The 22,915-nt window shown below is 41.8% G+C and overlaps 2 protein-coding genes across 3 annotated transcripts in view; one reads left to right on the forward strand and one right to left on the reverse strand.

The window, feature by feature from the left end:
* KCNIP1 (potassium voltage-gated channel interacting protein 1) overlaps positions 1–22,915 on the reverse strand; it is a 664,229-nt gene that overhangs the window by 577,628 nt on the left and 63,686 nt on the right. The gene's annotated exons all lie outside the window — the stretch shown is intronic.
* KCNMB1 (potassium calcium-activated channel subfamily M regulatory beta subunit 1) overlaps positions 1–22,915 on the forward strand; it is a 31,842-nt gene that overhangs the window by 1,065 nt on the left and 7,862 nt on the right. Inside the window, exons 1-3 of one of the 2 annotated variants that reach the window (XM_070739458.1) lie at positions 12,199–12,273; positions 12,455–12,623; positions 18,375–18,564. In XM_070739458.1, the coding sequence (XP_070595559.1) occupies positions 12,487–12,623; positions 18,375–18,564 (327 nt within the window). In that variant the 5' untranslated portion in view covers positions 12,199–12,273; positions 12,455–12,486. Of the gene's footprint in view, positions 1–12,198; positions 12,274–12,454; positions 12,624–18,374; positions 18,565–22,915 lie in introns of those variants that run through there. The other variant, XM_070739457.1, reaches the window with a different exon arrangement.

The following is a 22,915-nucleotide window of genomic DNA, read 5'->3' on the forward strand; positions in this document are numbered from 1 at the left end:
ACTCTTTCTTGCCTTCTCTCTCCCCATATATACATTTTGGCATATAGAGAACTGATATTTGTAGAAATATTGTTCACTTTATAAAATAAGTACATATATCAGTACTCTGATATTTCAAAGATTAAAGAAAGAATGATGGTTTCCACAAAGATAAATAGCTTTTCAATAGAAAATGAGTACCATTGGATAAATTTTTATTTATTTGTTTGCTTTGTCAAGTACGTATTGATGGTATACAAAGATATAACAATGTTTTATACATATGTATAAAATTTTTATACAAGTTTTCTGTTGCATAACTTCTATACAAGTTATGCAACATAACAGCTTATAAAGAAGCAGCAGAAAACAAATAAATCTATTAATAAAAAACCAGGTTTCTTATGATAGTGGGTTTTTTAAAAAATATCTATAATTCATATTTAATTATTACTGTAAAATTGTTGTGGGAAGAGATTTACCATATGTTATTGACCTTGGTGTAGAAGGCACAGGTATTGAGATTCAAACTGAGATTCAGGTTAGCTGGAAGATAAAGAGTTCAAGAATTATAGGTTCTAACATTCAAGGTGGCAGGACTTAAATAAAGTTATCTTGTCTTCCTTACCACCCACTTTCCTTTAATCCCTGAGAAGAAGTAGATTTAATGTACCATACTTGTGTGTCATTAATAGTGGTTCCTTTTTTTGGTCTATTTTAGCATTTAAAGGAATAAGGCCCTGTTTTACTGTTTGCGTTGTGGGCTCGTCTCATGATTTGTTCGTAAGAATATGCTTTTTGATTATTCATGCTGAACATTGTTATAAGGTGAATTAATGGATTCAATAAATAAATCCAAGTTTCTCATGAACTTTTCTGAAAACATTTTAAAAGGGCAATGTATAAATGAAGGAGAACTTTTCTTGTCTAAAAAAAGATCATATCAGACTCTAGAAGAAGAAAAAAACATGAAAGAAACCAAATCCAAGACTGGGATAATGTACCAGGAATCCTGCAACCAAGATTGATGATGTGCCACCGAAGTCAATGTCAACTAAGAGATTAATTGACATTGTCAATATCAACTAAGTCTCAAAGTCAACAAAGTCAATGTCAACTAAGAGATTAGTTGACACCATACCTTGTGGTGATAGAGGCAGCAAAATGTGTGCATTTTACTGCTCTTTTGCATCTGCAGAGCCCAGCCTCCAGTCTTGCCCAGCCACCTATTTGACCTGTTCCCTTTTGAATGGGTAGAGCGATGCAGCCCTTACAGGGTAGAGCTAAAGAATTTGTTCTGTTCTCACAGATAAAGTCACTGAGATTCAGAATAATCTGGACACCAATTGGGCAATTCAGACTGAGGTGACATGGTCAGGTCTTAGTCCTGTTGTGTGGAATGAGTTTGACCTGGTAACTCCTGATGAAGTACACAAGGCCATGGGAGCTGTATGTTCTTCCACGTGTTTGCTGGACCTATGCCCCTCCTGGCTGGTTTCAGCCATCAAGAAGGTGACATGCACCTGGATCTAGCCGTAGATTGCTTCCTTGAGCGAGGGGTCTTTTCTACAACTGCTAAAAGAAGCAGTTGTGCAACCCCTCCTCAAGAAACCATCCCTGGATCCAGCCAAGTTGAAGAACTTTAGGCCAGTCTCCAACCTGCCCTTTTGGGGTAAGGTTGTAGAGAAGGTGGTGGCACTCCAGCTCCTGCGGTCTTTGAATGAAGCCAATTATCTTGACCTTTTTCAGTATGGTTTCAGACCCAGTCACAGCACAGAAACCGCTTTAGTCACACTGATGGATGATCTCTGGTGGGCCTGGAATAAAGTTTATTCCTCTATCCTGGTGATTCTTGACCTCTCAGCAGCCTTTGATACCATTGACCATGGAATCCTTCTGTGACAGCTGAAGGGATTGGGACTGGGAGTACTATTTCATGAAGGTTCTCCTCCTACCTCTCTGGTCATTCACAGTTGATGTTAGTAGGGGGGGGCAAATGTCTACCCCGTGTCCCCTATTCTGTGTGGTGCTGCAGAGGTCTGTCCACTCCCCCCTACTATTTAACATTTTTATGAAGCCACTGGGTGAGATCATCCAATGGAACGGGGTGAAGTATCATCAATATGCTGATGATACCCTGTTATACATCTCTACCCTGCGCCAATTCAGTGAAGTGGTTGGTGTAATGTGCCAGTGCCTGGAAGCTGAAGGGTCTGAATGGGAGCCAATAGGCTCCAGCTTAACCCCGACAAGACCAAGTGGCTCTGGGCATTTCCTCTACAACCTAGGACTCCTCCTTGATCCACAGCTGAGGCTTGACCGCCATCTTTCAGCTGTGGCCAGGGGAGCTTTACCCAGGTTCGCCTGGTATACCAGTTGAGGCCTATTTGGACCAGGAGGCTCTATGCACTGTCACTGAGGCCCTCATCATCTCCCGTCTCAATTATTGCAATGCACTCTATATGGGGCTACCCTTGAAGAGTGTTCTGAGACTGCAGATAGTCCAGAATGCAGCTGTGTAAGCTGTCATGGTGTACCTAGGTACATCATATAACACCAATGCTCCGTATGCTGCACTCGCTGCCAATTAGTCTCCAGTCACAAATCAAGGTGTTGGTCATTACCTATATGCCCTACATAGCTTAGGACCAGACTATGTACAGGACATTCTCCTGATGCATACCTCCCAGAGACCAATTAGATCTGTAGACTAAATAAGGCAGGTTGGTGGGCCCGCGTGGGAGGTCCTTCTCTGTGGCTGCCCCAGTCTTATGGAACCAACTATCCCCAATGTCCATACTGTTCCCACCCTATTGGCTTTCCAAAAGGCCATGAAGACCTGGCTCTACCAGCAGGCCTGGGGGCCATGAGTGTTAACATCTAGGCGGGGCTGAAATGTTATTAACCTGATATGTATGTGTATCTGATTAGATAGTTTGCTAGGTGTTTTATCGCTAGTATGAGGTTTTTACTGTTTTTTATTATTTATATTTATATTTGACTCTTTGTAATACTACTTTGTATTATTTATTGTTGTAAACCGCCCTGAGTCCCATGGGATTGGATAGCAGAGAAGTCAAATAAATTAAATTAAATTAAACTGTTAACAACCACATGGATTTTCTCTACTAGGATCTTTTCTCAACCTAGTCCTACAGATGTTCCAATGATGAACCCACTGTCACTCTAACTGAGTCCTTCCACCTCTCCTCAAGCATTAGGACCTTCTCTAGAATGTGAGGTTTTTACATAATCTAAAGTAAACCTGATGTTTGTGCCGAGTGAAAACTCTGGCTTGATATATTTGATTGCCTACTTGTCTATTTACTTGCCCCTCCATTGTAATCTCAGGAGTCTTCCCCAATACCAATAGGTTAAAACTTTGAAACAGTTTGTATCTTGCTTCTTCAAGCCCAACCTCTACTACCATGGAATCTTAGGAAATAGGCGTTGATTGCTTACCTGAACGCCTCTTCTCGTGCGGTGAGCGGGTACAGCAGTCACGTGGGTTGTTGCTCATGTCCAATCCGGTGGAACTGAGCCTTGTATTAAAAAAGCCTGCTGGATCCGCCCCTTCCCAGAATTCGCGAATCCGTAGACTTAGGCTCAGATGTGAAAGCTCAAGTATGTTCAACTCTCGTAAGTTAGAAGAAAGTTAGGTTATAGGAGATATGGAAAAAGACACATAAAAGGGAGGGAAGTGACTGCTGTACCCGCTCACCGCACGAGAAGAGGCGTTCAGGTAAGCAATCAACGCCTATTCTCTGTGCTAAAGGAGCGGGTCCAGCAGTCACGTGGGACATACCCAATAGATAGGTCCCTAGGGTGGGTTAAGATTGCCATCGTGATAAATAACGGATTGGAGAACCCTTCTACCGAAGGCAGCATCCGCTGAGGCGTATGTATCGATCTTGTAGTGTCTGATGAAGGAATTTGGCGAGGCCCAAGTGGCTGTTTTGCATATTTCTTCCAACGGGGCTTGAGTCGCCCAAGCAGCAGAAGTGGCAGCACTTCTGGTGGAGTGCGCTGTAATATTCTTTGGAATGGAGAGGGAGGCTGACTCATAGGCCTTAGAGATGGTCCCTCTGATCCAACGGCCTATTACTGTTGAAGACACTCTGGAACCCATGGATCTGGGATGATAGGCCACGAAGAGTGCTTCAGATCGCCGAATGTGTCCTGTGCGTTGAATATAAATTTTCAGCGCTCTAGTAAGGTCCAGAGTGTGCCATCTAATTGCCAGGGGATGGTCCCGTTGGAGACAGAAGGAAGGTAAGACAATGTCCTGGGATCTGTGGAACATGGAACTGACCTTGGGTAGGAAGGTGGGGTCCAGACGTAGAACCACTTTGTCCCGATGGAACTGGCAGAGGTCCTGTCTGATTGAGAGAGCAGCCAACTCAGAGATGCGTCGGGCGGATGTAATCGCCACAAGGAATGCTACCTTGAAAGATAGGTACCTGAGAGACGCTGATTTCAGGGGTTCATAGGGTGCCTGAGTAAGGGAGTGGAGAACCCGTGGTAAATCCCAGGAAGGATATCTGTGGACCTTAGAAGGCCTGAGGTTGGCCATACCTCTGAGAAATTCTTGGATTTCCGGAAGGAACGGAGAGGCTGTCTGCAAGGCCCTGCCAAGACAGTAGAAATGGCTGCCAAGTGCCGACGGATAGTGCTGGTAGATAGGCCTTGATGGAATCCTTTCATGAGGAAGGAAATTATCCTGTGAATGGGAAGACACAGGGGAGATAAACCCTCCTGCGAGCACCACTGATGAAACTTGGACCATGTATGGTCGTATATCCGATTGGTAGATCCTCTTCTGGCTTTCAGGATGATCTCCACTGTATCCGGATCGTACCCTCGCAGGTCTAGGTCTCTCCGGATAATAGCCAGGCGGTGAGGTGGAACCACTCCGGGTCTGGATGGAAGGAGGCCCCCTGCCGCAACATATCCTCCGAAACGGGGAGTCGCCAGGGGTCCTGAACGGACAGCTGTTGGAGGTCCGCGAACCAGGGTCAGCGAGGCCAGTGGGGGGCGATCAGGATTACTTGAGCCCTCTCTAGGATGATCTTGTGGATCACGTCCGGGAGAATTGGAATTGGAAGGAAGGCATAAAGTAGACCCGGAGGCCAGGGACTCCTGAGAGCATTGATTGCCTCTGTTCCCGGAGCTGAAAACCTGGAGATGAAGTGAGGGAGCTGGGCATTGGCTTCGGTCGCAAACAGATCCAGCACTGGATGGCCGAACCTGAGGCAGATTTGGTGGAACAGTGCCTGATGGAGATTCCACTCTCCTGGATCTATGGTCGCTCGCGAGAGCCAGTCCGCTTGGACGTTGAGGCTCCCCGAGATGTGATCGGCTAGAAGCGACTGGAGATGTTTCTCCGCCCAAAGGCCTAACTTTAGGGCCTCCCTCATGAGAGCCTTGGATCTTGTGCCTCCCTGTCTGCAAATGTGGCTTTTGGTGGCTATGTTGTTGGTCAGAATCAGAACATGTTGGTTGGAGATGTGAGGAATGAATTGTTTCAGAGCTAGGGACACGGCTCTCAATTCTAGCCAATTGATGGGCCTGGAGGCTTCCTCCGGTGACCAAGTGCCCTGGGCTATCAGCCCTTGGGCGTGGGCTCCCCATCCCAGTAGACTGGCATATGTGGTGACAACAAACTGGTCTGGGCACCTGAAGGGAGAGCCTTTGTCCATGGCTGGAGATATCCACCATTTGAGGGATCTGCGAACTGCCGGCGGAATGGGGATGCGACGTGTCGAGTTGCTGTGCCCCGATCTCTGGAAAGGTAACAGAAGCCACTGCAGTTCCCTGGCATGGAGACGGGCCCAGGGGATAATGCCAATGCATGACACCATCTTTCCCAGAAGAGAAGAGAGGGTGACTATGGAGACCGATTGGTGGGGTAGAATACGTGAAATCAGGTCCCCTATGCTCTGTTTTCTCTCAGGAGAGAGAAATACCTGGGATATCTCTGAATTAATGATGGATCCCAGATGTAGAATGGAAGTGGATGGCCGCAGATGGCTCTTACCAAAATTTATGGAAAAACCATGGTTCTGTAGAACTGACATGGTGACAGAGAGGTCTGCAGCCACTCCATCTCTAGAATTCCCATGAATTAAAATGTCATCTAAATAACATAAAATATGAATGGGCGTGGCCCGGATATGAGCCGCCAGGGATCCCAAGAGCTTGGTAAAGACTCTTGGGGCCGAGGAAAGCCCAAAAGGCATAGCCCTATACTGAAAATGTCTGTCCTGGAAGGCAAAACGTAAGAATTTTCTATGGCATTTGGCAATAGGAATATGGAGGTAGGCTTCTGTGAGATCCAAGGAGACCATGAAATCCCCTGGATGAAGGGCGGCTAAAATGGATGTCAAGGAATGCATCTTGAATTTTCTATATCTGATGAAGAGGTTCAGATTTTTGAGGTCCAGAATGGCTCTCCAACCTCCAGAGGTCTTAGGGACCATAAAAAGGATGGAGTAAAAACCCCGGCCTCTCTGGCCGGAAGGGACTGATTGAATGGCTTTGATGGATAATAAGTGAGAGATAGCCTCCTCCATCCGGATACGAGATGAGGAAGACCTGGGGGAGGGACAGGAAATAAAATGTTTTGGGGGGGGAGAAATAAACTCTAAACGGAGACCTTTTTCAACAGTGTCAATGACCCAGGGATCCTTGGAAGAACGGCGCCATGAGGAGGAGAAATGGGCAAGGCGACCGCCTATGGGAAAAGAAGGTGAGTTACCATCTAGGCTTTTTTGAAGCCCTGTTAGAAGAGGCTCCTCTTTGGTAACGGAAGCCTCTACCCCTGGAGTTCCTAGTTTGGGAACGAAAGCGCGGGGAATACTGACCTGGATTCCTTTGAAAGGTAGCCCCTTGCTCCTGCTGACGCCCTGGGCGACGAAAGGACTGCATTTTGGTGGCCTTCTTGATGGTTGGGCCCAAAACTTTTTTCTTGTCTGTGGTTTCCGTGAGAAGGGGGTCCAGTAGATCTCCGAAGAGGAGATCGCGTTTCAATGGACCCATGGCTAATTGCCACTTTTGTCGTACTCCTGCCTGCCAAGGGCGAAGCCATAGAAGTCTTCTGGCCATCGTGGAGGCCGCTATTGACCTGGCTGCAAATCTGGAGGATTGTAGTGTAGCATCTGCCACATATTGGGCGGCAGCAAAGATCTTCTTGAAGTCCTGTTGATCCCTTAGGTCATCGGGGGGAAGATGCTGCTGGAGTTGACGAAGCCACAGGAGCATAGCTCTGGAGAAGAAGGATGCGGCTGCGGCACTTTTAATAGCCCAGGAGTCAGCGGTGAACCCTCTCTTGAGCATTTGCTCAAGTCGCTTATCTTCTGGGCGAAGCACCTCCTCTGCTTCACCAGGCATGGCTGCAGCAGAGTGGAGGGTTTTGATCGGTTCATCGGGTTTAGGACAGGATAGGAGCCCTTCGAATGAAGGAGAGAGCTTGTATAATTTCTTGTCTTTGGTAGTGGGGTTAAGGCCAGAGGCTGGATGTTCCCACTGCTTAAGCAAGGCATCCTTAAACAGTTTCGGCATAGGAATTACCTATGTATGGTAAGTTCTCCTCCGGGGGATCAGTGGAGGGAGTAGCCTGCTTTTCCTGGCCAGCTAGACCTGTGGACACTCTTGCTTTGAGAAGGAGAGATTTGAAAAGTTGAGAAGGGAAAATAGTAGCTGGGGTTGGGATCTTAATTTGAGATTCCTCGTCCTCTGAGAGACCTTGAAAGGGATCGTCATCCTCCTCTAGATATTTGTCCTCATGCTCTTCCTGGGAAGAATCTGAGTCCTCATTGATCGGAGCTCTAAAGGTTGAAGGAGAGCTCAAGGGACGGGAGGAACATAGAGGTGGGTGAGACAAAGAGGGTACATTGATAGCCGAGAGTTTAGCATCAATGGCCTTAGATAAGACAGAAAAAATAGATTGAAACTCTGGTGGTAGAGTAGAGATATCAGCAGGAATGGCAGAAGAGTCCTTGAAGGCCTGAGAGGTTTCTGGCTGAGGGGAATCTTCCATTATATCTGGTTCCTCTGGACCTAAGCCCCATAGGTTAGGTTGGGGTCTGTTTAGGTTTGGCTCATCCAGAGATAACACAGTGACACCAGAAAGAGGCAGGTTAGGAGCCTCTGGGGGGTCAGGGGTAATGTGCACTTGGGCCTGCACTTTCAAACGTTTTGCTGATTTATCGTGTATTTTCTGGAGGGCCAGGTCCCTTCTCTTTTCAGCCCTGGTGGACTTGGCCAAAGGGTGGGCTCTAGAAGAAGAGGAGGCAGATGCCTGGGGGATACTAGTAATCTCATCGCCTGTAGGCCTAGCCTCTCTGGGACCTTTTGTTGTGCCTCTCTTGGGAAAAGAAGCCATAGTCTGAAAATTAACAGAAAACCAGACTTGAGCCAAAGTTCTTTGGGGGGAGAAGTTTTCAAACAGTTTTCCCAAGAGGAATGGGATCCTGCTCCTAGGCCTAGGAGCTGCTGCGACTTAAGGGCAATCTGGGTGAGACCAGAGTTCGTGTCCTCAAATGCAGCGTGGCTGGCCTCCCTAAACTTAAATAAGTAACCAAGGCACACTGGTTGGAGGCGTAGCCGGTGGAGAATTTAGCCTGAGAGACTCAAAGCCCACTCCAGGATCCAAGCGGTGGACTGAAAAGCACTAAACGACTGGCTGGAGGCCAAAAACGAAAATGCGCAATTAAGGGGTGCGAAGGCCTTCGCGCCAAAAAAAAAACCCCGCTCCATTAAATCTAATAGGAGCGACTAAGTAAGTCCAGGAGACTGACAAGAGAACTTGGAAAGCGTCTCACACCGCAGGAGGTAATAGCCCTTTAGATAATAACAAAAGCTTGCTTAACAGACCTCCAGGCCGAGAGGATTGTAAACAAGAAATCCAGTCCAGCAGCAGCTGCAAGCTAGCGGCGAGGAAAAAGCCTCAGGGGGCCGAGCTGCAGACTTCTCCCCTGAGGGAAGCCTAGCCGGCTACGGGTGGCGAAACTATAAGCAAGCTAAATGAAAGAAATAATTTTCTTACTGTTCTAGTAGAAAAAGAAGTGGAAGGGAAGGTGTTAATAGTTGAACGAGCCTTTCACGATACTGCTGGATGCAGAACTGAGCGAATTCTGGGAAGGGGCGGATCCAGCAGGCTTTTTTAATACAAGGCTCAGTTCCACCGGATTGGACATGAGCAACAACCCACGTGACTGCTGGACCCGCTCCTTTAGCACGGAGAAAAACATTGCTTGCTTGATCTTCATAATATACAAACATCAATAATATTTGAGTATCTTTTCCAAGGCCTTCCTGGCTGCTTGCGTGCTAGCCTGGGCTAGTCTGTGGTGTGATTCTTGACAACTAATTTATTTACTGTTGACTATTCTATGCAGAAACTATTCACCCCTTCAGTATCTTCACTGTCAATTCTAAAGCTGGTTGCTGTTTCTGTGATCATTAGTTTGGTCTTCTTTATGTTAAATCTTAGTCCCTTTTTTGCTGTTTGTGCTCCTTAACTTTCATTACTAGAGCTTGTAGATTATTTGCACTTTCAGCTATCAGACAGCACCATCAATTTGGCACAGGTCATCAAATCCTCCCTTTCCCAATTTTAAAGCTATGCTCATCTTCTTCCTATCAATTTAGCCCAGGAATCTAAAGCTCCATACTCCTGGACTTAACACATGAGAACTGTATTAAAATTTGAAAGCAGTTTATTACGCAGCAGTCTGTGAGAGAATTTATGGGGAAATAATACGGAAGAAATGTTCAGCTGACATATTTTAGGTTCATAGCATCTTACATTGGAAGTTATTCAAGGTTGTCCATTAAAAAGTATATTATATCTATCTCCCTTTTCACAGCAGGCCCAAATGGCATAGTTACACCGCATCCGAGCTGCAATAGACTTTACAAATACACTCTCCAAGGACTGCTATAAATAGTTTAACTATTTGGATGACTTTGGGGGAACTGTACAAGACTGCAACTCAATTGAAAGGAGAGCCTGAGGGTGAAGTAAAATGAATCATAACCTCTCCACTGTCACCAACCCCAGCATCACTGATATGCCCTTCTCAAATAAATCTATCTTCCTTCTAAACTTATAAACAAATTCCTGAAAACCAGACTTCAGGGAAAGGAGACTTCATTCTACCTACCAAAGTTCTGTCAAAAACACTTTAAAGCTGTTTTGTACCAAAAGAGAATTAATTAATTAATTAATTTATTTATTTATTTATTTATTTATTTATTAGATTTGTATGCCGCCCCTCTCCATAGACTCGGGGCGGCTAACAACAGTAAAAAGACAATATGAACAAATCTAATATTAAAAGTAATGTAAAAAACCCCAATTTAAGAAACCAATCATACATACAGACATACCATGCATAAATTTTAGAAGCCTCGGGGGAAGGGAATATCTCAGTTCCCCCATGCCTGACGACAGAGGTGGGTTTTAAGGAGCTTACAAAAGGCAAGGAGGGTGGGGGCAACTGTGATATCTGGGGGGAGTTGGTTCCAAAGGTTCGGGGCCACCACAGAGAAGGCTCTTCCCCTGGGTCCTGCCAAATGACATTGTTTAGTCGACGGGACCTGGAGAAGACCCACTCTGTGGGACCTAACCGGTCGCTGAGATTCGTGCAGCAGAAGGCGGTCCCTGAGATAATCTGGTCCGGTGCCATGAAGGGCTTTATAGGTCATAACCAACACTTTGAATTGTGACCGGAAACCGATCGGCAACCTATGCAGACTGCAGAGTGTTGGTGTGACATGGGCATATTTAGGAAGGCCCATGATAGCTCTCACAGCTGCATTCTGCACGATCTGAAGTTTCCAAACACTTTTCAAAGGTAGCCCCATGTAAGAAGCGTTACAGTAGTCAAGCCTCGAGGTGATGAGGGCATGAGTGACTGTGAGCAGTGAGTCCAGGTCCAAATAGGGTCACAACTGGTGCACCAGGGTGGATAGCAAAAGAAGGAAAATCATAACAGAACTGTGCATATTCATTAGATCTATGCTTAACTGACTCTGAACATTGCAAATCTGTCAATGTTTTCTGCATTTAACATGGCTGTCAGGGAAAACAGGCCAAAATATCTTATCCATTCCACTGTCTCTTGGTCAGTTGGAACATTCATCTACCCTCTCCATTCCCAAAAAATAAACCTTCATTCTATTTGAAAAGAATATTATTCACTCAGATATTCTCATAATAGCTTGAATATTTGAGCATTGTTTTCATCTTACCATATACTACCAAAGATTAGTCAGAAAGCAAATTCTTCAGCCAATCAGAGGTGGGTTCCTCCCATTTCTGACTGGTTCTATGGAACCAGTAGTAACTTGGTGGCCCAGATCGCTAGAACCAGCAGCAACCAGGCCTGCCATGCTCCTGAACTGGCTTTCTTTGTGGCGCCTATGGTGCCGCCATATGGTTTTTTTTGTTCTGCACATGTGCAGAAGCTGATTTTTAGCACTGCGCCGGTGCACCCATGAAGCGTGCAATGCGCACATGCCCACACAGTGCATCAAGAAACAAATCAGCAGTGAGGTAAGCCAGAACCCACCCATTCATCCAAGTAATATTGAACTTCTATTGTGACAGCATGTAATAGTTTTCAAGGGCTAGTCTGTGCATGGGATAAGAACCTCTGGCTTCAGGAAATGAAATTTAGAGTTTTGGCTGAAAACCCCCCACCAGCATTTACAAATGAAACACTAAACTATTCCTATTGGGGGAAAAACATACTTGATGGTCTGAGCAGCTGACACCAAATTTAGTAAAATAGTACACATTTTGCAGGCTAAACTATCTATAAATTGAAAAAAAAAATCACCAAAAAGGGGCAGGGAGGGCTTTTATGAACAAAATAAACCAATAAGCATTATTTTTTTAATTTCAATTTTCATTTCATTCTGTGCAGAAATGTTCCACCTAGTTTAGAAGGGAAAGAAGTTTTCAAATTGACCAAATATAAGCACTTAAAATAAATAATTTTCGCTGCGAGTCACACAGTAAACAGTACAAGTGTGACTTTTTTTACCCAGCAAAAACTAAGCCCCCCCACCCCCCAAAAAAAATTCTCATAAAAGGAACCCCTGAAATGATGAAAAGTCATGAAATTTCAAGTTTCAGAAATGCAGGTAAAAATTTTTACAGGGTCTCAAATTTCGATTTCGTGTTGCACAGACTCGAACAGAACAGCCGGGTTAAAGCTCTAATCAGGAGATAAAATAATGTGCTGAAGCTGACCACACTAAGGACGCTGGCCGGATGAATACCTGGTAAGGAGATACTTTTCCCTATTTTCCTCCTAAGGCGTGTCTTATACTCCAATGGGTCTTATACTACAAAAAAATATGGTACTATATGCAATCTCTTAGAAGAGGATGAGTTTACTTTTAATGGAGGTATCATACAAGAAAATGGATTTGATTTAATGGATTTGATTATATTTTTATGCAGAGATAAGAACCAAAGAAGCATTCCAAGAAGTCATGTTGTCGAAAAAGGTGGTGGCAGAACAGAAACAAGGGGAGACCAGGGCGCTCACCCTAGGTTTGGGAATGATGGTCTGCTCAGCAATGATATATCTTTTTATTGGTATCCTCCTGGTGCATTTTCATAGAAGAAGGTAAAAAAAAAATTCTTAAACCATGGAGTGGGGTAGGGTCTCCAAGCAGCAAGTGAGACTGTTTGGAGGCTTAAAACTCCCAACTTTAGCAGAAGACATTTGCTTAGTGGAAAGACTGAGAAATGTCTTTCTTCTGTGCGGTGGGATGTGTAGGTATAAAACGTATGCCTTATTTCCATGATTTATTTCCTCTAAGAGTTTCCACACAGGTGGGGAAACTAAACTAATTGTTTTTTATGCATCATTTGTCCCTTTAAAATGCTGGGGAAAGGAAAGATACCAATAGAGAGTATGCTCCTCTCCAGTGAATGGCTAGCTGGATTATACAAATGAATCTGATGTCACCTAGCTCTGAACATGTGGATGTCTCTCAAAATGGAACTTTTACTGTACTCAGAAAGAATTTAATAAATAATGTTCATTAATATATTAAAGCTGAAACATAAATTGTTAAGCTGGGAGCTTTGTTAGTTAAATGGAAGACATTTTTGCTTTTGGAACACAGAAATTATCATCTTTCCTTCATAGTTAAGAACATAATAGGTCCCACAGAGTTGGCCTTCTCCGGGTCCCGTCAACTAAACAATGTTGTTTGGCGGGACCCAGGAGAAGAGCCTTCTCTGTGGCGGCCCCGACCTTCTGGAACCAGCTCCCCCCAGATATCAGAGTTTCCCCAACCCTCCTTGCCTTTCGCCTTCCTTAAAACCCACCTCTGTCGTCAGGCATTGGGGAATTGAAATTTTTCCTTCCCCCTAGGCTTATAGAATTTATACATGATATGCTTGTATGTATGATTGGTTCTTTAAATTGGGGTTTTTAAGATTATTTTTAATATTAGATTTGTTCACATTGTCTTTTTTATTGTTGTTAGCCACCCCGAGTTTTCAGAGAGGGGCGGCATACAAATCTAATAAATACAAATACAAATAATATTGTACTTGTATAGCAATAGTAGAACTGGGCCAGGATTTCTCTTTTATTCTTTTTCCCCCAAGGCTGACTTGTAACAATAGGTTGAGAAAAGTCCAAGCATGAAAACATAAAGCTGACTCATTAAATCTCTGTATAAGATTTACATACACAATATAAACTGTATGTATAGTTGATTATATGTCTCTGTATAAATCCATATACCCACACACATGGAAAGGACAAAATGAATACTAATTAAATTAATAATAACTACTAATAATACTAACCTCATATAAAATAAAATACTTCATTTAACAAACCTGATTCATCCCTATCTGCACATATCAGACACAGAAATCCTTCTCTACATATATTTCCCTCCATTTCAACAAAAAGAGCAAATAGAGAGAAAATAAGAAAAAGATAGAATACAGTTCACATGTCTTCACATGATCTGTAAAAGAAGATTGAGATGTTCTCTTTTTGATAATTGAAAATCAAAATAAAACTTTTTTTAAAAAAAATTCACATCTGTTCACAGAAAAACATGTGAACTGGGGGGGGGAAGGAACGTTGTTGAAGGGAGAAAAGTATGGATCCATGTGTGAGAGAGAGGGAGAGGGAGGGGAAGGAGGGTGAGAGAGAGAGAGGGAGACCATTGATCTGACAATGGTGATTTCCAGGAAATAGCTGTGTCTCATCAGAAGCATGATCCTACAGCATGGGCTCCCCTTGTATGTGCAGAGAAGAAAGGCAAAAAAGAAGTGATTTTACGTTAGCAATCTCTTAGACAAACAGTAGGCAAGGTGATACATAAAAAGAAGATGCAAAATGAATCTTTAACTTTCCATTCATTCCATACTATAAATTAATTAGGAAGATGCATTTACATGGAGTGGGAGGAGGCATTGTAAAAGAATATCAAAACCAAGAGAGAATGGTCTTCAGCATCACACTCATATTCAAAGTCATTCAATATTTTTAGCAAATATAAAAATGCTGTTTGTAAGCCAGCAAACCCAAGTTTAATAATACCCACATTAAAACATTGGTCCTCCATCTCAAATATCAGTACAAGAAAACAATATAATGGGATTTCATAGCAGTGCATGTAACTATGCCTCATCAGAACGGTCAGTAATAGCATCAGCTGAGAGAGTACAATCTAAGACATATGAAGGACATTATATACATGAGTTTTCCCTCCCTCCCTCCCTCTCTCTGTTGTGTGTGTGTGTGTGTTTCTCACACACACATTATTTCTTCAATATCCCCAAATAACATTTTAAATTCCAAAACTGTCTTACTTCCACAATTCCTCATGAATACTTTTATACAACTTACTCACATGTTCACGCCCCTTTCTGAGTCCTCGGAAAGGGGTGGCATACAAATCTAATAAATTATTATTATTAATTATACTACAGCAATCATCTCTTTTTAAAATAACAATAAAAACAATAACGTTTGTATTCAAATGCCCCATTTGAGCTCTTGGTCATTCATAATGTCCACCACAAGCATCAGGCAGCCACAGAAAAGGTATAAAAATCTGCATACTGATGGGCATAATTTTGGAAATGAACCATGGTCCATTTCCCACATGCATGTTAATATTACTGCAGAGGAAACAGGGCTTTCATCATTAAACCACACCTGTTATCTTACAAATTTGAACACACCCCTATGGTTACCATTGAATTCCACTAATGCTTCATCTTTTGCAGATTATGCAAACATTTAATTCTGAAAAATCTTCATCATATATTATATTAATTCCTTTCTAAAAGAAAAAAAGTTAGTCCTTCATAAGTTTTTGACCTAAACATTAATACGGACTCTGAGTTCAATGGTGCATCTGGAGCATTAGAATGGAATAAAATTCTTTATTGGCCAAGTGTGATTGGACACACAAGGAATTTGTCTTGGTGCATGTGCTCTCAGTGTATATAAAAGAAAAAGATACATTTGTCAAGAATCATGTGGTACAACACTTAATGATTGTCATAGGGGTCAAAGAAGCAATGAACAATCAATATTAATAAAAATCTTAGGATACAAGCAACAAGTTACAGTCATACAGTCCTAAGTGGGAGGAAAAGGATGATAAGAATGATGAGGAAAAAAACTAGTAGAAATAGAAGTGCAGACTTAATAAAAGGTTTGACAGTGTTGAGGGAATTATTTGTTTAGTAGAATGATGGGGTTCGAGAAAAAACTGTTCTTGTGTCTAGTTATCTTGGTGTGCAGTGCTCTGTAGCGACGTTTTTAGGGTAGGAGTTGAAACAGTTTGCGTTCAGGATGCGAAGGGTCAGTAAATATTTTCATTGCCCTCTTTTTGGCTTCTGCAGTATACAGGTCCTCAATGGAAGGCAGGTTGGCAGCAATTGTTTTTTCTGCAGTTCTGATTAGCCTCTGAAGTCTGTGTTGGTCCTGTTGAGTTGCAGCACCAAACCAGACAGTTATAGAGGTGCAGATGACAGACTCAATGCATTCCAGCCTTCAGCAGGGGGAAGCTGCTAAGAACAGTTGCAATTCTATAAAGGTCACCCCAATGTCATCATGACAGTCTTATTTCTTTCATTTCTCTAGCAGCTAATATTCTTTTGCCTTGTGTCATCATTTTCGTTACCACATTTCAAAAAAAGATGTTGGGAAGACAAATGTCTGGAAACTAAAACATATGAAAACTGATTGCAGGATTTGGGTTTGGCTAGAGAAAAAAAGGACTTGGGAAAGGAGAGGGACAACATGATGCAGTATTTTAGTATTTGAGAGGCTGCCACAAAGAGGGGAGTATTTCCTAACAGTGGGGACAATTAACCAGTGGAACAGTTTGTTCTGAGTGCTTCATCTCTGGAGGTTTGTAATAGATTGAACAACCACTTGTCTGAAATGGTATAATGTTTCCTGCTTGAGCAGGGGTTTGGACTAGATACCTCCAAGTTGCCTTCCAGCTCTATATTGATTGATTGAGTTTTTTCAGCTTTTACTCATAGTCATTCTAGTTCATAAAACTAAGAGTTCATCAACCTCTCTATCACGTATGTTTTGAAATATCTTTCTATTCGATTTCTACTAATCTTAATTAAATAAGCATTAGAGCCAGTATTTATTTATTTATTTATTTGTTTGTTTGTTTGTTTGTTTATTGTCAAGCATGTACAAGGTAGTAGATATTGGTATAAACATAAATATTAGCAAGATATGTACAGGTAAATTAGGCAATAGGCACAATGGTACGCTTATGCACACCCATTACAGACCTATTATGAATGGGGTGAGGTTGACTGTAGATAGTCTAAGGTTAAAGTTTTTGGGGTTTGGGAAAGAAACCACAGAGAAAATAGGAGGAAGCAGTACTAAATATATTTGCCACTTTATTTATTATTTATACAAATAATAATAGTGGGATTTAAAAAATATATGATTGTGTCAGCCTAAAGAAATATATTCCTCATTATGTAAATTCTATATATTAAGAGGATTACAAAAATGCAGGTGAGAATTTCTCTAACAGATTAAACCAAGTACGTTTCTGAAAACACAGACATTATTTAAAGAGCTTACATTTTTTGGCCTGCCGGGTGATGGGAAAAGCATACTCAAAAACATGGAATATAATGTGCAATATATAATTTTTACCATAGCATTTGCTAGCATTTGCTAAAAGTCTACATAACAACTGTGCTGGCGTAGTGGTTAAAACACAATATTACAAGCAAACTCTGCCCACTGCCAGCAGTTTGATTCTGACCGGCTCAAGGTTGACTCAGCCTTCCATCCCTCCATGGTTGATGAAATGAGAACCCAGATAGTTGAGGGCAATATGCTGACTGTACAATATTTAGAGATGGCTGTAAAGTACTGTGAAACAGTATACAGTAATACCTTGTCTTACGAACCTAATTGGTTCCAGGGGGAGGTTCGTAAGATGAAAGGTTCGTAAGACGAAACATTGTTTCCCATAGGAAACAATGTAAAATCCATTAATCCGTGCAACGGAAAAAAAATGCAAAAAAACGCCGCCGCCCGGCTGTCACCTTTTGAAACAGCTGGGGGTGCTTCCCACGGTCCTCCTGAACCTGAACGCCAAACCTGATCTTCCGGGTTCAGTGTTCGGGAGGCCGCCGAGAAGCCCCCCGGCTGTTTTAAAAGGTGACAGCCGGGCGGCGGGGCTTCCCAGAGGCCTCCCGAACCCGAACTTTTGCCAAATTTAAAACAGCCGTGGGGGCTTCTCGGAGGCCTCCCAAACGCCGAACCCGGAAGTTTGGGTTTGGCGTTTGGGTTCAGGAGGCTGCTGGGAAGCCCCCCAGCTGTTTTAAAAGGTGACAGCCGGGCGGCGGGGCTTCCCAGCGGCCTCCCGAAACCAAACTTTTGCGGAACGTCCGAGTTCAGCATTTGGGAGGCCACTGGGAAGCCCCACCGCGCGGCTGTCACCTTTTAAAACATCTGGAGGGCTTCTCGGAGGCCTCCGGAATGCTGAACCCGGAAGTTCGGGTTTGGCGTTCGGGTTCAGGAGGACGCTGGGAAGCCCCCCGGCTGTTTCAAAAAGTGACAGCCGGGCGGCGGGGCTTCTCGGCGGTGGCGGGTTCATAAGAAGAAAAAAGTTCATAAGAAGAGGCAAAAAATTTTCTGAACCCCGTGTTCGTATCTCAGGTTGTTCGTAAGATGAGGGGTTCGTATCATGAGGTACCACTGTATAAGTCAAAGTGCTATTGTGATTGCTATTTTCCTTTACTCACATGGGCAATTTAATTTTAATACTGTTTTGTCTTACCCCATTTGTACTACCAGGCTTAAGTTATGCATAAATTCTTAATACATTTGTCTTTGCAGTGTCTGGGCTGATGAAAGTGAATGCAATTTAGTGAAAGCTAACATCAAAGTCCACTGTTCATTCATTGAAGGCTCTGAGGATAAAGATATTTTTCACTATCCTTGTCTGGAAGTTTATGTGAATATAACCCATATAGGGCAAGTAGCAATGCTCTACCACACAGAGAACACTGTGGACAGAAATCCAAAGGTTTGTATACTATAAACCCTCTGTAACAATATTGCCAAGAAAGCTTTAAGAGTTGTTAACCTAATCCTTTGCAGCTTCTTCTCTGGTAACATTTATCTGCTAACAAAACGTTTGTCAGACCAATCCTAGAATACAGCTCACCTGTAGGGAACCCACATTGCATATCTGATATCAACACAATTGAGAAAATCCAGAAATATTTCACAAGTAGAGTCCTTCACTTCTCTTCCCACAACAAAATATCTTACTCCACCAGACTTGAAATTCTTCTATTAGACAACTTACAACTCTGTCGCCTCCATTCCAACTTAACTCTAGTTCATAAAATCATATACCTAAATGTCCTTCCTGTTAGTGACTACTTCACCTTCAACCACAACAATACACAAGCACATAATAGATTTAAAGTAAATGTCAATCACTCTAAACTAGACTGCAAAAAATATAACTTCAGCAATAGAGTAATCAACACCTGGAATTCTACTCTTAACCCCAAAACCTTTAACCTTAGATTATCTACATTTGGCCTCTCCCCCTTTCTAAGAGGTCTGTAAGGGGCATACATAAGCACACCATTGTGCCTACCATCCCTGTCCTACTGTCCTATTGTTTTTTATCATTACTTTTTATCATTACTTTTCTAATGTTATGTTTATACAAAATACCATCCTATAATTGTCTGACAAATATAAATAAATAAATAAATAAATAAATAAATAAATAAATAAATAAAGACTTCATATAGCAGCTTTGAAAGAATGGTATACTTAAACAATATACAGTGGTACCTCGAGATACGAGTTTAATTCGTTCTGGACCTGGGCTCTTAAGTCGAGCAGCTCTTATCTCGAACGACTTTTCCCCATAGGAATTAATGTAAATAATTTTAATTGGTTCCAGCCCTCAAAAAACTCACAAAGTTAGTCTAAATTATGCAGAAAGACATGTTTTTAATGAAGAAATGTACATGTACATATAAATGAATAATGAAGTTTCTTTCACTTAACTTGTAAACTTTCTTAAACTTTTAAATTTACATATGTTCAACTTCTCTGCCACCCAATCCTGTAGGACAGAGGTCCCCAACCCTTTTTGCACCAGGGACCGGCTTTAAGCGATCAAGAGAGGAATGGGTGAATGAATGGACAGAGGGTGGGAAGGAAGGAAGGAAAGAGGGAAGGGACAGGAACAGAGGAAGGAAGCAAGGAAACTTATGAAAGGGGAGAGTAAGAGAGGAATGAGTGAAGGGAGGGAGGGAGGGAAGAAGGTGGGAAGGAGAAAGAAAAGAAGAAATAGAGGAAGGGAAGGTAAAAGAGAGAAAGAAAAAGAGCAAGAAAGAAAGTGCAAGCACCCCCCCGAGCCCCCCAGGCCGGCTGCAACCTTTTAAAACACGCGCGCCGCTTCGCAGCTGTCTCCTGAAGCCGAACGCGGAAGTTAGCGTTTGGCTTCAGGAGACAGCTCCTTGGCGCTTGTATCTCGAATTTGGGCTTGTAAGTAGAACAAAAATATCTCTCCCCTCCCAGCTCTTATCTCGAGTTGCTCTTAAGTAGAGCAGCTCTTATGTCGGGGTTCCACTGTATTAATTACCCTCTCCATATACTATATTTCTGAATAGCTCATCTCCCTCAAAGAGGGAATCTGGGCAGTGTACAATAAATAAAAGTCATTATTATTCAGTATCATTAGTGCAAGGTTAGATGTGAAGGAATTATTTCTGTCCTCCCAAATCTACATTTTCTTCTAGACTTCTGAGTGATACAGATCATCAGAGGTTATAACAGAATAAAACTAAACATAATCATCCTCACACTATGTAAGAGCAAATCAGAATTATACCAAATACTATAAACTGTGTTATATGCTGTAATATATAAATGTTGTTTCCCCTACCATTCCCCTTCTTTAAAATTAATCATGTTTTACATTGCTTCATTTTCAGCCTCATTTCTTATGGAACCTATCACTTTGCTATAATTCATGGCCTAGCAGAAAATCATTTCATTTACAGTATATCGAAATCTATAATTATGTAGACAAAAACAATGAAGCAAATTTCCCTAATGGACAGTTCAATGCGTACTTTAAGGCCTTGAAATGATGCTTACACATGCAAACTCCAGCAGGCAAAAGCAATTAATAGAGAAATCAGTAATACTCACACTGTACTGTATTTGGTTACTTCCTTCAAAATGGGGTGGACCTTAGATTTCCAACCTTTTCAATTAAACAGTCCTAATCTTAAGAGAGTATTTACTTTTTATGTAAATTAAATATTGCCACCAGCTAATTCATCTTCAGTAAAATTGGATCTCTAAGGTATACCTAGAAATGCTGCTACATTTATCTTCAATGTTTGAGTTTATAAATAAAAATAAGCACATTGCAAATTTTATATTACAACAATGTATTGGATACTCCAAGGCATTCTACCCAAGGCACTGGACTTTCATATGGTTCATAACATTACACTTTCCTCCTTTCCTTCCCGACACCATAGAATCCTACGAATGCTATATATTTCATATATGTATATATATATATATATATATACTATTACCTCATATGTTCAAAATTCATTCCACTTTATACAAATAATCAAAAAACAAAACCTACAACCCGATGACCTACTTGTGAGTTTTGATGTCGTGTCCCTTTTCACACAAATACCTATTAAAGAAGCCTTGACAGCTATCCAGGACAAACACAACCCCCCCAAATATATCCTAGACCTTACCAACCAATGCCTGACCAATACATACTTCATCTATAATGAACAAAGATATAAACAGATAGAGGGAGCCCCCATGGGATCACCTCTCTCACCGGTCATCGCCAACCTCTATATGGAATATTTCGAAAATAATGCATTAGAGCAATCCAAATACAAACCTAAACTTTGGCTGAGATATGTTGATGATACCTTTGTAATTTGGCCACATGGTAAGGAAAAACTAGACAATTTCCTCACACATCTTAACAGCCTACACCCCAAAATACAGTTTACTATGGAAACAGAAATCAATGATCAACTTCCCTTTCTAGATGTACTGGTTTATAAAAAACCCAATGGCAGCCTAGGACACACTATCTACCAAAAGAAAACCCATACCAACTGTTATCTAAATGCACACTCACACCACCACCCCGCACAAATCACCTCAGTGGCCAAAACTCTCATCACCAGAACCAAACGCTTAGCTGACCATGAGCACTTAAAAACTGAATTGAACAAACTCAAAGATGTATTAATTTCTAATGGATTCAAAGAGAAAACAATCACAAATCTAATCAAAAAAGAGACACCCCCCAAAAAACAAGATCAAGAACAGGACAATGGTACCACCATCCTCCCTTACATCAAGGGCACCACAGACAAAATTAGTAAAATCCTGCACAAACATAACATCAAAACTTCATTTTGCACCAACCAAAAAATATCTAATATCCTAAGGAGCCCCAAAGATAAAATCCAATTGGAATACCAAGGAATCTATGAAATCCCTTGCAAAACATGTGCAGCCACATACATTGGACAAACCAACCGAAGAGTAAGTGCACGCCTTGCAGAACATGTGAATGCAGTTAAAAAAGAAGATAAGACTTCCTCCCTTGTCCAGCACATTAAAAAAACAAGGCACAAAATTGACTTTGAAAAAACTAAATTACTTCACAAAACAGAGAATTTATATAGAAGAATTGCTCTAGAAGCCATAGAAATTGAAAGGAGCCCCCTTTGCATGAATAAAAGAGATGACACGTCCCGCCTACCAGAAATTTGGAAACCAGCCTTAAACAAAAAAAACACTTCATAAAAATCACCATTCAATCCTTCTAATAATTATGAATTTGGACTTTTGAAATTTGGAAACCAGCCTTAAACAAAAAACACTTCATAAAATCACCATGTCAATCCTTCTAATAATTATGATTACACCAACCAATCAGATCACTGAAACATAATCACCCAATCTATTTGCTACATTCAAACCAAATCTCCACCCCCACACTATACACTAGGAAGAAATGACAGTTGCAGACATTCCATTTTACAACAGCACGAAGCTTGGAAACTTCAGCCTGATGATGGTGGATGTGATTTCACCGAAACGTCGCATAAACATGCAAAATATTACACAGGGCAAAACCCGAACTCAGAACAATCTACATATATACACACACACACACACACACACACACACACACACACACACAGAGTATATAGTATTAATATATATATAGTATTAATATATATGAGAAATATATATTAATGCTATATGTTAATATTTTGATAATTTATCAAAATATTTCTTTCTATATAATATTTATTACCTAGACAATTGTTACTACTCTT

This window comes from Erythrolamprus reginae, chromosome 2 (assembly GCF_031021105.1).
Source record: "Erythrolamprus reginae isolate rEryReg1 chromosome 2, rEryReg1.hap1, whole genome shotgun sequence".
NCBI classification, from domain to species: domain Eukaryota; kingdom Metazoa; phylum Chordata; class Lepidosauria; order Squamata; family Dipsadidae; genus Erythrolamprus; species Erythrolamprus reginae.